Genomic DNA, 13,823 nt, shown 5'->3' on the forward strand with positions numbered 1-13,823 from the left:
TACACCTCAAAGATCCACCTGTTTCTACCTCCACTTGTGCTGAGATTGTAGATATACACTATACATACCCTTCATAGTTGAACTTCCTTCTGGTCCATCAATTTAAATGGTTTTGCTTTCTCAAATGCAATGTTTGACAGTCTGGAGATATTTTCTGTTTGTCAAAGCAGAAGAGGGCACTTCCCTTTAGTGTTCAGGTTGGCAAAGGCCACAGATACCACTGAGCCCTCCACTTCATGGGGCAGCTCCCACGTCAGAGAATTATGTAGTCCAAACTAATAGTAGTGGTAAAATTAAAAGTCTGCCTGTCTTACTAAATAGTAATGAATAGAGTTCTTCCTTGTACTGAATGACTGGAAATTAGTTGGGATAGTTGTGGATTATTTTATAAATGTTACACTTGGTACGTTGATTTTTTTTTTTTTTTTTTAAATTCAGTGTTTCTATGACAGTAGACAATGTTTGTTTTGTTTTTGACATCTTAGTATAAAGGTGCACATGTAAAGCCAGGATTTGCGGAACATTTCTATAGTAATCCTGCAAGATACAAAGGAAGAGAAAATATGTTGGTATGTTTGTTTTTATATTGTAATTGGCATATTGGGTTTTGTTACACTCTTTTCAAGTACAACATGTCTTTATTGACCTCTCCCTCCTTGTTTCCCTGTCATCACTATGTGGCATTTGTTCTGTACTTCTGTGAACACATCTATTCTTGTCATTTGTGTTTTTATGATGTGACATAGTGACTTTGCTCTGTATCATAGTAACTGTTCTGTACTGACATTTTTATTTTACTTTTTTTTCTAGTATTATGATACTATTGAAGATGCCCTTGGTGGAGTACAAGAAGCACATTTTGATGGGCTTATCTTTGTTCATTCTGGAATATATACCGATGAATGGATATATATTGAATCTCCAATCACTATGATTGGTGCAGGTATTTTGAAACTCATTATTGTTAGAATTTTAGCACTTTTCATATTAGTCCATTTACATACTAGATCTTTTTTAGTGTTAGTGGCTTAAAGTCTGGCTGGTGTTTGCAAGTACCTTAATGATAGAAAAGAATAGCCGTGGAGATATTCTGAATACTTCACATAAGAGAAATGAAAGCAGAAAAGGTTATAGTTATAGATACATGTGTTTTTTGATGTTACTGGCTTCTCCAATTGCCTTCAGTTACTCATTTAAAGAGAAAAATAGGTATGTTATTTTTCTTTTGAAAACAAGTATGCTGGGTTCTTTGTTTTTGTTTTTATGTGTTGCAGGGGTCGAACCTAGGACCTTGTATATACTTACTCTACAATATTCTACCACTGAATGATCTCCCTAGCACCAATGCTTATGTTTTTAATGCTGTGGTGTATTGCTTTTGTTTTTAGATTTGTTTATTTTGTTTCATTTGTTCCTGTATGTTTGTATATATGTACACCATGTGCTTGCCTAGTGCCTGCAGAGGTCAGAAGAGGGTGTAAGATCCTCTGGAACTGGAGTTAGAAATGGTTGTCAGCCACTATGTGAGTGCTGGGACCTGGACCCAGGTCCTCTTCAAGGACTCTTCATCGCTGAGCTAGCTCTCTAGCTCTGGCCCCTATTGCTGTGTTTTTAAAGAAATAAATGATAACTTCTAAGTGCTTTTTTACAAAATCAAGTTTCTAACACTAAATGCAATATTTATTAAATATTGATGAATCATCTCAAGAATTGACTCCATATTTGATTTCTTTTTGAGAATACATTAAATAGACCACTTTAAAGGTAGATAGCAATATTATTTACTGGTGAACTTTGCATTACTGCCTCTCTGCTCCCCCCCTTCTCTGTCTTAAAGAAGAGGAGAGGGGTTGAGGGTTACACTGTTAGTCTAGCGTGTCTGAGACCTGTTCAAGCCCTAATCCCATCATTTCCCAAAAACAAGAGAAAAGGTTGGTTGTTTTTGTTTTAAACTCAGAACTTTAAAAATGGATGTCATATTGAAAATTAATATAAATAAAGAGATCACGCAGGCTGGTGAGATGGCTCAGCAGGTAAGAACACCGACTGCTTTTCAGAAGGTCCTGAGTTCAAATCCCAGCAACCACCCGTAATGAGATCTGACGCCCTCTTCTGGTGCGTCTGAAGACAGCTACAGTGTACTTATTTATAATAAATCTTTGGGCCGGAGTGAGCAGGGTCTACTGGAGCGAGCAGACGTCCTAAAGTCAATTTCCAACAACCAGATGAAGGCTCACAACTATCTGTACAGCTACAGTGTGTACTCATATACATTAAATAAATAAATAAATCTTAAGAATAAAAAAGAAATCATTCCCCATGGACTGATGTTTTTTGTTGTTTTTTGGGTTTTTTTTTTTAAATGTATATGAGTGCTCTATTTGCATGTACAGCCATGTGCCAGTGAGGGCATCAGATCTCATTATAGATGGTTGCGAGCCACCATGTAGTTGCTGGAATTGAACTCAGGTCCTCTGGAAGAGCAGGAAGCACTCTTATGTACTGAGCTGCCTCCAGTCCAGTTACTACTGCTTTAAACACCCCTCTCATCTGGACATGGTGATGTGATGTGGGCCTGTCACCCTGGCACTAGGGAGGAAGGATTGGGAGGATCTCAAGTTGGAGACCATCCTGCCCCAGGCTTTCGCGAGGGGGAAGCGGGGAGGGTGATATTTTCTCTTTACAAATACCTCACTGACTAGATAAACAGATAGCCTGTATTTCTTTAAAATGTCTTCTACAGCACCTGGGAAAGTTGCAGACAAGGTTATCATTGAAAACACTAGAGACTCAACTTTTGTTTTTATGGAAGGTTCTGAAGATGCTTATGTTGGATATATGACAATAAGAGTAAGAAAAATTTCCTTTTGAAATACTTTTTGAATTAGGTAATTTAGTAGTTGTTATTTCAAGTGAAATTTCTACTTTTCAGTTCAACCCTGATGACAAATCTGCTCAGCATCACAATGCACACCACTGCTTAGAGATCACAGTCAACTGCAGCCCTATCATTGACCACTGTATAATCCGAAGCACATGCACAGGTTTGTGCTTCCTCTATGTTTTGTGTGAAGTAGACCCACAGTGTTGTTCCTTAGTAGGCTTTTTAACAAATATTTTTCTTACAGTTGGTTCTGCAGTATGTGTCAGTGGTCAGGGAGCATGTCCCACTATCAAGCATTGTAACATCAGTGACTGTGAAAATGTCGGACTTTATATAACAGATCATGCACAGGTACTTAATTTGAACTTTTTTTTTTACTATGTTTTTTAATATATTTGAAACTTCACTAATGTTTATTTCTCATTTTTGTAGGGAATATATGAAGATAATGAAATTTCTAATAATGCATTAGCTGGGATTTGGGTTAAAAATCATGGAAATCCAATTATTAGACGGAATCATATTCATCATGGACGTGATGTTGGTGTGTTCACATTTGATCATGGCATGGTAAGATTTATTCTTGTGATTAAAAACTGGCTCTGCCAATTAACATTTCATACTTCAGCATTATTCTGTATCAGATTATCTGAAGTGAATTATTACTATGTTTTTTAAGTCATACAATATTCATTCTATGAATTCACATGCCCAAAGCATCATATCCAGTGAGACATGTTTATGGTAGAATTCATCAAATTGATAATGATCTTTGAAGCCTGACTCAGTAGTTCTTTCTCATGGCTGAATGCATGTAGAAATCTCAGGGAATCCAATTGGGAAACGGTATATGTCTGTGTGCCTGTGTCTGTATTTCTATTTCCGTATCAGGTACAATAAGAATTTCCAAAAATGAGGCCAAAAAACAAAGCATTTTTACTTAGCACTGTCTTGAGTCTAGTAAAGCTCATCTGTAGTGTTCATACTTTGCAAGGAATAGTCTCAATCGTTGAGGGGCTTTGTCTTAGTCAGGGTTCCTATTCCTGCACAAACATCATGACCAAGAAGCAAGTTGGGGAGGAAAGGGTTTATTCAGCTTACACTTCCACACTGCTGTTGATCATCAGAAGAAGTCAGGACTGGAACTCAAGCAGGTCAGGAAGCAGGAGCTGACGCAGAGGCCATGGAGAGATGTTCCTTACTGGCTTGCTTCTCCTGGCTTGCTCAGCCTGCTCTCTTATAGAACCCAAGACTTCCAGCCCAGGGATGGCACCACCTCCAAGGGGCCCTATCCCCTTGATTACTAATTGAGAAAATGCCCCACAGCTGGATCTCATGGAGGCACTTCCCCAACTGAAGCTCCCTTCTCTGTGATAACTCCAGCCTGTGTCAAGTTGGCACACAAAACTAGCCAGTACAGGCTTTTTGTTTGTTCTTTTGTTTTGTCTTGTTTTGTTTTGTTTTGGAAGGGAGCAGTGTTGAGAAATCAAGACCTGGAGAACAGTAGGCAAGTGTTCTATCTAGCCTCTCATTGTTAATTTGGTTTCTGTTTTATTTCTCCTTTAAAAATTATGTGACCATATGCCAATATCCTATAATCCCAGCCTTGCTAGGTAGAGGCAGGAAGATCCAGAATTAAGACCAACCTTGGATATATTAAAACAGTGCTAGGGAAAAACAAAACAAAACTACCAAGCCATCTTTTAACAAGCAGAAATTATTGCGCATCTAAATTTGGCTGTTTATTTTATATAATTTTCTAGACTTGACTTTTAGAGTTCTCTAAGGTCATTATTCCAAAAGAGTGTTAATAGTGATAAATGTAATGGCACATGCTGTAGTCCCAGCATAGTGGAGGCAAGAGTATCACCACAAGTTTGAGACAAGTCTAGGCCATATATAGCAAGTTCCAAGCAGGTCAGGCCTGCACAAAAGACTCTGTTTTGATAGACAGATAGATACCATTTAGATCTTCTTTTTGATTTAGTGTCTTGTTTTCCTTGAGGTAATTTTCTGGTCCTCACACAGCATTTACCAATGTTCTATGTTGTAGGCATCAGAGACATGGGGGAAAAGTGGTGACAGGTAGGACGGTGGGGAGCGCTGACAGCTGTGGTGTATTAGTGGTACTGCCTGACCACAGTGGGTCCATGGCCAAGAACAATACAGATCCCAGATGAACTTTTAAACCATGATGAATACCATCTTTCAAATGCTGCTTAGACCTAAAGAGTTTAGGTCAGAAGCTGAGTTTCTACATTAGCTCAGCCAGTGTCAGTCCTGTAACCTGAGAAACCAGTCCACCTAACGTACAACTATGGCTTTGTCTGTGTAGATAAACAGAAGGAGAATAGAAGGAAGGCTCACTGCTGACTCCTGCAATGTCAGCATGCAGAAAGAAGAAGCCTTCCAGACCACAAACTCAAGACTAGCCTCAGTGGCTGAGAGAGATGGGGGGCATATTTATTGAATAATAGAGCTCTTTTTTTGATAGATGAGAGAGTGAGTCTGGATAAATATTAGAAGCATATTGAAATATAAGATTGTTAAGAAGTTGTTCTCAGGGTTGTTCTTGGCTGGAGAGATGGCTCTGAGGTCCTGAGTTCAAGTCCCAGCCACTACATGGTGGCTCACAACCTTTTGATATAGGATCCTATGTCCTGTTCTGGTATGTCTGAAGACAGCAACAATGTGCTCACATACATAAGACAAAATTGTCTTTTTTTTTTTTTTTTAAAGTTGTTCTCTGTTGGAGACACTTAATGGTAGTAAGTCCTAAATAAGACTCTTCATTCTGTAATGGAACTGTGTGTTGAGAGATCCTGTCTTAAGGTGGAAGAGGGCTGGAGAGACATCTCAGCGTTTAGGAGTATTTCCTCCTCACAGGCTTCCAGCAGCTTATAACTACCTATAACTACAGCTTCAGAGAGCTCCAAGAGTACCTGTACTCAGGTGGACAAGCACCCACACATTATTAAGAACAATTTTTTTAAAAACTGAGGTGAACCAAGTTGAGGAAAACACCTGTACTAACCCTAGCCTACACTTGTGCACAAATACGTGTTTGCTTGCTCATACACATGCGTGTGCTGACTTAATGTCATGTATAGAAACACCCAGATGATTTTCTGCCTTGGGCTTAAAAAAAAAAAGTGTTGTTTTTTTTTTTGAAACTTTGGTTTAAAAGAAAATAGGAAAAATAAATAAATGAAAAGTTTTGCTACAACTTCAGTTTGTTATTGTTAGTTTAAAATAAGGAAATAAATATACTTTTCAACTAGCCTCATCCCATCGCTCATAATCTTTTTGGGAGATTGTTTTTGAGATGAGGTCTCACTATGTAGCTCCGACTGGCTTGGGAATTACAATGCAGTTCAGGCTGACCCTAAAACTCACAGAGATCTACCTGCTTCTACCTCCCGAGCACTGGGTTTAAAGTTGTACGCTGACATGCCTAGCTTTTTTTTATTCTTAGTGTGTTTAGGTGTTTTGCCTTCATGTGTGTGTGTGTGCACGCACACAATACCCACATAAGCTATAAGAGGGCATCATCCTCTGGAACAGGAGTTAGAGATGGTCATGAAGATGCTGAGAATTGAATGCTTGTCCTCTGCAAGCATAGCTGGTGCTCTTAATGGATGAGTTGTCTCTCCAGGCCTATAAAACATTTACTATTTTACAGTTCAAGGGCCAGCCAGGGCCATATAAAAATGTCTCCAAATTCTCCTTTGATAAAGGGTTACATACTATCCTGTCCTGTTTACCCATTTGTACTATTTGTATTAGCCTGTTGTATGTTGCTGGTAACATGGTTATCGCGGGCTAGTGTAAAGGAAACTGATTTTGACTCGTGGTTCTCATATAGGATGAAGTTGCTGCATTTGATAACAGCTGTTTTGTGAGCAGAAATCCAAAATAACCTAGATCATAATATGGGGCAAAAAAGAGTGGATGTTTTTTACCCTGGTCTCTTGGCTTTCTTCTTAGCAAACAGCCTGTATTCAATCATAGAGGCTCCACTTGGTGGTGCTACCTAGTCCTAATCACTTTCCAGAGACCATGCCTCTAAACACAGCTGGCTTAAGGTTCCAAGGATTTGGGGGTTCATTTGGGGAAGAGGTTGTGTTCTGGTATTTTTTGGGTTGGGTTAGTTTTGGTACACACATGAGAGAGGCCCCCTACCTATAAACAGTTATCAGCAGCTCATGTCCCCCAAGTCTTTGTTTCCCCCTTCATTTTCATAGTGTGTGTATGTGTTCTGCCTATATGTAGTAGTGCCCATGGTGCCCAGAAGAGAGGGTATTAGATCTGTTGACAGTTGTGAGTACTTTTTCTGGGAATCGAATCTGGGACCTCTGGAAGACCAACCAGTGCTCTGAGCTGCTGAGCCATCTCTCCAGCCCTACCAGTCTTAATAACTGCCAATGGGAGTTTCAGAAAGACAAGCCAGTTATCTTTTTAACTTCAATAGAAGATCCTCTGCTTGGCTTAGTAACATTTGTTACTTGAGAACTGTACTCTAAGGACATTCTGTGGTAACATTAACTTAGTGTCCTCTTTATTCAGAGTATGCAAGACTTGGCAGATGCTTTGTAAATTAATTTATAATTTGGGGTTATGGACACAGATTTCAATGAAAATAGCCTTTTTCTTTTTTTCTTCCTCCAATTTTACTTTTATTTACTAAAAGTTGAGGTTCTACCATGTAGCATAGGCTGGCCTTGAACTTAAGATCCCTTCCTGTCTTCTTCTGAGGTCTGGAATATAAACATAGACCACCATATTTTGCTTCTTTTTTTAATTTGGAGAGGTTTGTTTCATGGTGAGTCTCTTACACTTCGTACTTTGTAGTAATTAATAAAGGTGACTACATAAAAATTATATGAGCTTTTATAGTTTCATATTACAAAGCAATATACAATGAATATAAATTTATATTCAAGTTTACTGAACCATTTTACATTTATATTGGAGTTACATCTTAACAAAATAGATGTAGTTCTTTATGCTATATTTTAAAGCAAACTGTGGCTAGTTTCTTGGCTTTAGAATGAATGAACCTTGGTTTATTTCTAATTTTTTTTAAGATAGGATCTTATATAATCCAGGATAATTTCAAACATTTTTTTTAATTTATTTATTATCTGCTTATTATAAGTACACTGTAGCTGTCTTCAGGCACACCAGAAGAGGGCATCAGATCTCATTATGGGTGGTTGTGAGTCACCATGTGGTTGCTGGGATTTGAACTCAGGACCTTTGGAAGAGTAATTGGTGCTCTTACCCCTTGAGCCATCTCACCAGCCCCAATTTCAAACATCTTACGTAGCCAAGGCTGGCCTTGAACTCTCCATTCTCCTGCCTCTGCCTCTCCTTTGCCTTCCAGGTGCTAGTGTCATAGGCCACCATACTTAGGGGTTGTTTATAGGTCAGTGTTTTGTTCATTAATGCTGGTTTTGAAACTAAGCCTCTGTGGTGCCAGCTAGCTGGAACTGCTGGGATGTTGTAATACTCCTGCATCAGCCTGCAGAGCATCTAGGCCTTTGTGTTGTCCTGTTGTGCCTAACTGTAGGTCATCTTCTATGAATCGATTTTTTGGAACTATTTTTATGTTTTTCTTCTTATGCTCTTGAGGATCAAATAGAGTAGGCATTTTCTTTTCCCAGCCTCCAACCAATCTGTTGTCATTAGTTTTCTAAGTGTTTGTTTGTGGGCATGCATGTACCAAATGCATGCTTGGTGTCCACAGAGGCTAGATCACATTATTGGCTCTCCTGGAACTTGAGTTAAAGACATGATTGTGAGCCACTGAGTAAGTGCTGGTAACCAAGCCCAAGTTCTCTGCAAGAACAGCAAGTGCTCTTAGCTATTGAGCCATCTCTTCAACCGCAGTTTGTTGGTATTTGTAAAGACAATATTTTTTTTTATGATGTCAGCCCTTTGGTAAAGGATAATACATTCTAAGTACATAATTACATTTATTGAGTACAACTTTACATGTTTTTCTTTCTTACCTTTGAATTCGTTTATAGTAGAAAATTTGCTGGGCAGTGGTGGCACACACCTTTAATCCCGGCAGAGGCAGAAGCAAAGGCAGGCGGATCTCTGAGTTCCAGGCCAGCCTGGTCTACAGAGTAAGCTCCGGAACAACCTAGGCTACACAGAGAAACTGGGTCTCAAAAAACAAACAAAAAAAAAATAGAAAAAAGATTTGTATTGTTTCTGTATTATCATTTGAACTTTAATGTCAGTTTTCCATTTTCATTTCATTTCTATTTAGAAAGTAGCCTTTACATACAGATCTTAACTTTTTTCAGGGCTACTTTGAAAGTTGCAACATACACAGAAACAGGATAGCAGGCTTTGAGGTAAAAGCCTATGCTAATCCCACAGTGGTTCGATGTGAAATTCACCATGGGCAGACTGGAGGAATATATGTCCATGAGAAAGGAAGAGGACAATTTATAGAGAATAAAATCTATGCAAACAACTTCGCAGGCGTATGGATTACCTCAAATAGTGACCCAACAATAAGGTATTTGCATAATTACAGATACAGGTTGGTTTTGTTTTTGTTTTTTTACTTTCAAGAAAAATAAAGATACTGAACATTAGCTCTCAAAATATTTTTGTGTGTGAGGCTGGAGAAATGGCGGCTAAGAGCACTAGCTGGTCTTTCAGAGGACCTAGGTTTAATTCCCAGCCCCCACATGGCAGCTCACACTGTCTATAACTCTATACCTTCACACAGACATAAAAGCAGGCAAAGCACACATAAAATTTTAAAAAATAATAATAAAAAAATTGCACAATACACACACACACACAGATATACTAAACATCTGATTGCTATAAAATGGGTTTTTCAGAATGCATTTATATGAGTATAATTATTTCACTTTTTAATGTTATTTGTTCTGTTCTTTTATGAGCAGTTGAAAATGCTGTGTTTTGTTTTAATGAGGTACCTGATCTTTGTGTATCTGGTTAGTCTTGAACTCAGAGGTCCACCTACCTTTGCATGCTGAGTGCTGGCATTAAAAGCATTCAGCACCATGCTCAGCAGATTTAGTTAAGTTATCTATTAGCTTTATGAAAATTTTTGCAAACTTTCATTATATCTTTCTAAGCCAACTAAAAAAAATTGTTTTAAGTGTTTCAAGGTAATGTTTGAAATACTATTTTAGAGCTAGGAGTGATAGCAAATACCTGTATTCCTATCACTTGGGAATCAAATGGTGGAGAAACCCCCACAAGGCTAGCCTGGTCTGTATAGTGAGACTCTTAAAAAAACTAAAACCAAATTAAAACAGCAAAAAGAATATTATTTGGGATCTGAAGATGTAGCTCAGAGCTTGCCCAGTAATAGCCAAGTCTATGTATTGAAAAAATACACAGCATTGAAAAATAGACATAAACAGATGCTTTTTCATTTTAGATAATAGGTGTTTGTTTTTTCTTTTTTTCAAAGCTCTTAGTACTAGAAAGAACTAAAAGAGAATTTAGAAATATCTAATCAGGCAGCCATATTTTGCAAATTAAGAAACTTCTAAGCCCAAAGAAGCTAAATGATTTTCGTATTACCACAGATGGTAAAGTAAGCTTTATTAAGTATATGATTTTTAAAAGATGGTTTCACATTATAGGGAGAATTCTATATTTAATGGGAATAAGCTTTATTAAGTATATGATTTTTAAAAGATTGTTTCACATTATAGGGGGAATTCTATATTTAATAGGAATAAGCTTTATTAAGTATATGATTTTTAAAAGATGGTTTCACATTATAGGGGGAATTCTATATTTAATGGGAATCAAGGAGGAGTTTATATCTTTGGTGATGGACGAGGCCTTATAGAAGGAAATGACATTTATGGTGAGCATATGATTTTAATATGACTTACATATTAGCCTGTTTTTTTTTCCTCTGTGTGTGTGTGTGTGTGTGTGTGTGTGTGTGTGTGTGTGTGTATGTGTATAAGCGCCTGCATATGAACACCACACATATAAATTACTGAATGAGGAGACGAGTAGAGCAGGCCCAGTGGTAGGCTTCTACTTTTTTCATAGTTACCTATACATTGCTCAGCTCTTCTTGCTTCCTCGGGATGTATCCCCACCCTCTTCTTGATGAACTTGGAGACCTTGAGCAGTTCTGTAGAACACCAGGGCATGAAATCACATACTCTTGGGACATATATCACATAAACATGGTGTTTGCTGAGGGGCCTCTCTTTATTTGCTCACACACTATCACTTTGTGGCCCACAGCCCTGACATAGTGCAGATCTGTGGCTCTTGCTTTTTGGGGGCGGAGGGAGCACAACAGTAAGACCAGCCTGATTTCTTGATGTTAGCAGTACACTGTTTTGAAATTATCTAAGTGAGAGAAGTAATCTAGTTCTTTTAAAGTCTCAATAAAGACTTAGAAGATGGCTTAGCGGTTGAGAGGACCCAGGTTCAAGTCCCAGCATCCACAGCCATCTGTAACTCCTGTTCTAGGGTGTCCATGAGTCCATGATCCACAGACATTCATGAGAACATAATACACAAAACACAGTGATAAAACTTAAGAATACAAAGTGTCAAAGATTATTCTTTGATACTTTACTCAATGCTGTGTATACAAGGTACTATCCCAAATACCTCAGAAAAATGCAAATGAGACCCTAGACTTAAGGACTGTGATTTTCTTGCATTCACTAAATAACTAATAATTTTGAAGTTCAGTCTATTTTGAGATCAGTAGATAAGGGAAGTACCCGTTACTAAAAGCTTTAATTCAGCAAACTGATGTGCCAGACACACGGTATTCACATCAATTCTATGAGACAGACACTAATCTCTCTAGTTGTTAATCAGAAAACAAGCATGAAATGGCTAAAACACTGGCTCTAAGTCATACCAGAAACATAGATTATTTGACAACCTGGCTTGATCTCTACTATTACTCAGCCTACAACATTTCTACATCTACACTAGACTTCTTAACTTTGTCTCACAATGTTTACTAAAATTCTAGCACATGATTGATACTATTGCCTGATGTAAAATTACTCCACATTACTAGGTTCTAAACACTGACTTTGTAAATATTATTTTTAAATAGGTAATGCGTTAGCAGGAATTCAGATCAGGACAAACAGTTGTCCTATTGTTCGACATAACAAAATTCATGATGGACAACATGGTGGGATTTATGTGGTAAGTTAATGAATATAATTACTTAAGTTCCTGCATGAAAATCAAGGCCCAAGGCTAGGGATGTGCCTCATTGGTAGAGTGCTTACCTGAAGTATATAATCCCAGGATTTGGAAGAGGCAGGAGGATCAGAAGTTCTGAGTGTCATCATAGGCTGTATAAGCAGATTCAAGGTTACCCCTGGACAACATGAGATCCTTCAAGAAATGGGAGAGAAGAAAGAAGAAACTACAAAGGTGACTTAGCAAGACCAGCCTGGTCTACAGAGTGAGTTCCAGGACAGCCAGGGCTACACAGAGAACCCCTGTCTCCAAAAACAGACAAAAAAAAAGCATATGTGCATGATCTTGGAGACATCTTTCTAAGTACCTCTGTTTCTCTTAATTCTTATTTTCAAGCCTTATATTAAAATATCTGTTAAACTACTGACTCCTATTTCTTTAGAAAAAAGGTAGGGCAGTCGATATGAAGTTCCATAATCCCAGCATGGCCTGGGGCTACATGGACTAGGAAGGGTCCCTGCAGGGAGCAGGGATAAAGTACCACAGTGAGAAAAACAGACTTGAGGCTAGCCTGGCTACATAGTGAGCTTGACTTGAGAAAACAGAGAAACACGTGACAAGATTATATTACAAACTTGTGGATTATGAATTTGTATCTTTAGTATGTAGACTAAATACTAGTCTTAGTCTTCTTTGAATACATAAATGATTTCTAGTACATAAATGATATGTACATAGCTGAGTACTTTGGGACAGAAGAGGTAGAACCTCTTTAAATGTGTGTGTGTTTGTGGGTAGGGAATGCACACCACTTCTCAGTGGGAAGGTCAGAAAACTTCTACCATGTGGGTCTCAGGCATCACAGTCAAGTCATGAAGCTCAGAAGCCTGCAAGTGCTCAGCCATCTCAGCTCCCCTTAGAGGCTTATTCACTGGACGCGGCATCTGCTTTGTGTAGTCACACTGGGAATTTGTCAGTGTGACTACTTTGTGAATTTGAAATTCTATAAAAGCAGTGTGTAAACTGTAATCACCGCTGCCACCCCCAAAAGAGAGAGCCTTAAAATGAAACAGCAACCTTGATCTTAAGTTTTTTTCTGAAGGTGGTAAAAAAATTCTGATATCATAGAGACCTTATTATTTTGGAGTGGTTTCACAGCCAAAATTTTAATAACTTTGCAAAATGAAACATTTTTGATATGTTTACACATTTAAGAAGTGTTCCTTAGCTTTAAAAAAAAAATGCTTCTCCTCTTAGTACGATGTGTTTAAAGTACAAAACTATGCAATGGGTATTCTTAAAACTTTAGAAGTAGAAGCTACCTTTAAAAAAATGTTCTGACAGTGTGTTACCCCAACTTAGGAAGAGGGAGGAGGATCAGAAGGTGAAGGCCAGCCTATCTAAAAAAAATAAAAGGACTAAGGAAACTAAAACTCAACGTTGGCCTGGCTGTGCCAGCGCATGCCTTCAGTTCTAGCACTCAAAAGACAGAGGCAGGCAGGTCTCTGAGATCAGCCTGCTCTACTTAACTTTCCTAACCTGCCCCGACTACATTGCAAGGCCCTGTCTCAAGGGGGAAGGGCAGTTTGGGACCCAGTAAAATGTACAGCCAGTAAAGGGGCTTGCTGCACAGGCCTGACAAGCTTAGTAAAGAGCAGGGAAAGGCTTGCAGAATAGCTGAGCGTTTAAAGACCAGAAGAGAAGACAGTGTTGGAAGGAGTATGCTTACTAGTTG

At 38.4% G+C, this 13,823-nt stretch overlaps 1 protein-coding gene across 2 annotated transcripts in view; it reads left to right on the top strand.

The window, feature by feature from the left end:
* Window positions 1–13,823, top strand: part of Fbxo11 (F-box protein 11) — an 83,185-nt gene that overhangs the window by 61,328 nt on the left and 8,034 nt on the right. For both annotated transcript variants that reach the window (XM_031356605.1, XM_031356604.1), the window contains exons 6-14: window positions 486–569; window positions 811–943; window positions 2,744–2,850; window positions 2,933–3,044; window positions 3,129–3,235; window positions 3,317–3,454; window positions 9,202–9,419; window positions 10,675–10,760; window positions 11,994–12,088. In XM_031356605.1, coding sequence (XP_031212465.1) covers window positions 486–569; window positions 811–943; window positions 2,744–2,850; window positions 2,933–3,044; window positions 3,129–3,235; window positions 3,317–3,454; window positions 9,202–9,419; window positions 10,675–10,760; window positions 11,994–12,088 — 1,080 coding nt within the window. The remainder of the gene's footprint in view (window positions 1–485; window positions 570–810; window positions 944–2,743; window positions 2,851–2,932; window positions 3,045–3,128; window positions 3,236–3,316; window positions 3,455–9,201; window positions 9,420–10,674; window positions 10,761–11,993; window positions 12,089–13,823) is intronic.

Source organism: Mastomys coucha, unplaced genomic scaffold, assembly GCF_008632895.1.
Source record: "Mastomys coucha isolate ucsf_1 unplaced genomic scaffold, UCSF_Mcou_1 pScaffold6, whole genome shotgun sequence".
Taxonomy (NCBI): domain Eukaryota; kingdom Metazoa; phylum Chordata; class Mammalia; order Rodentia; family Muridae; genus Mastomys; species Mastomys coucha.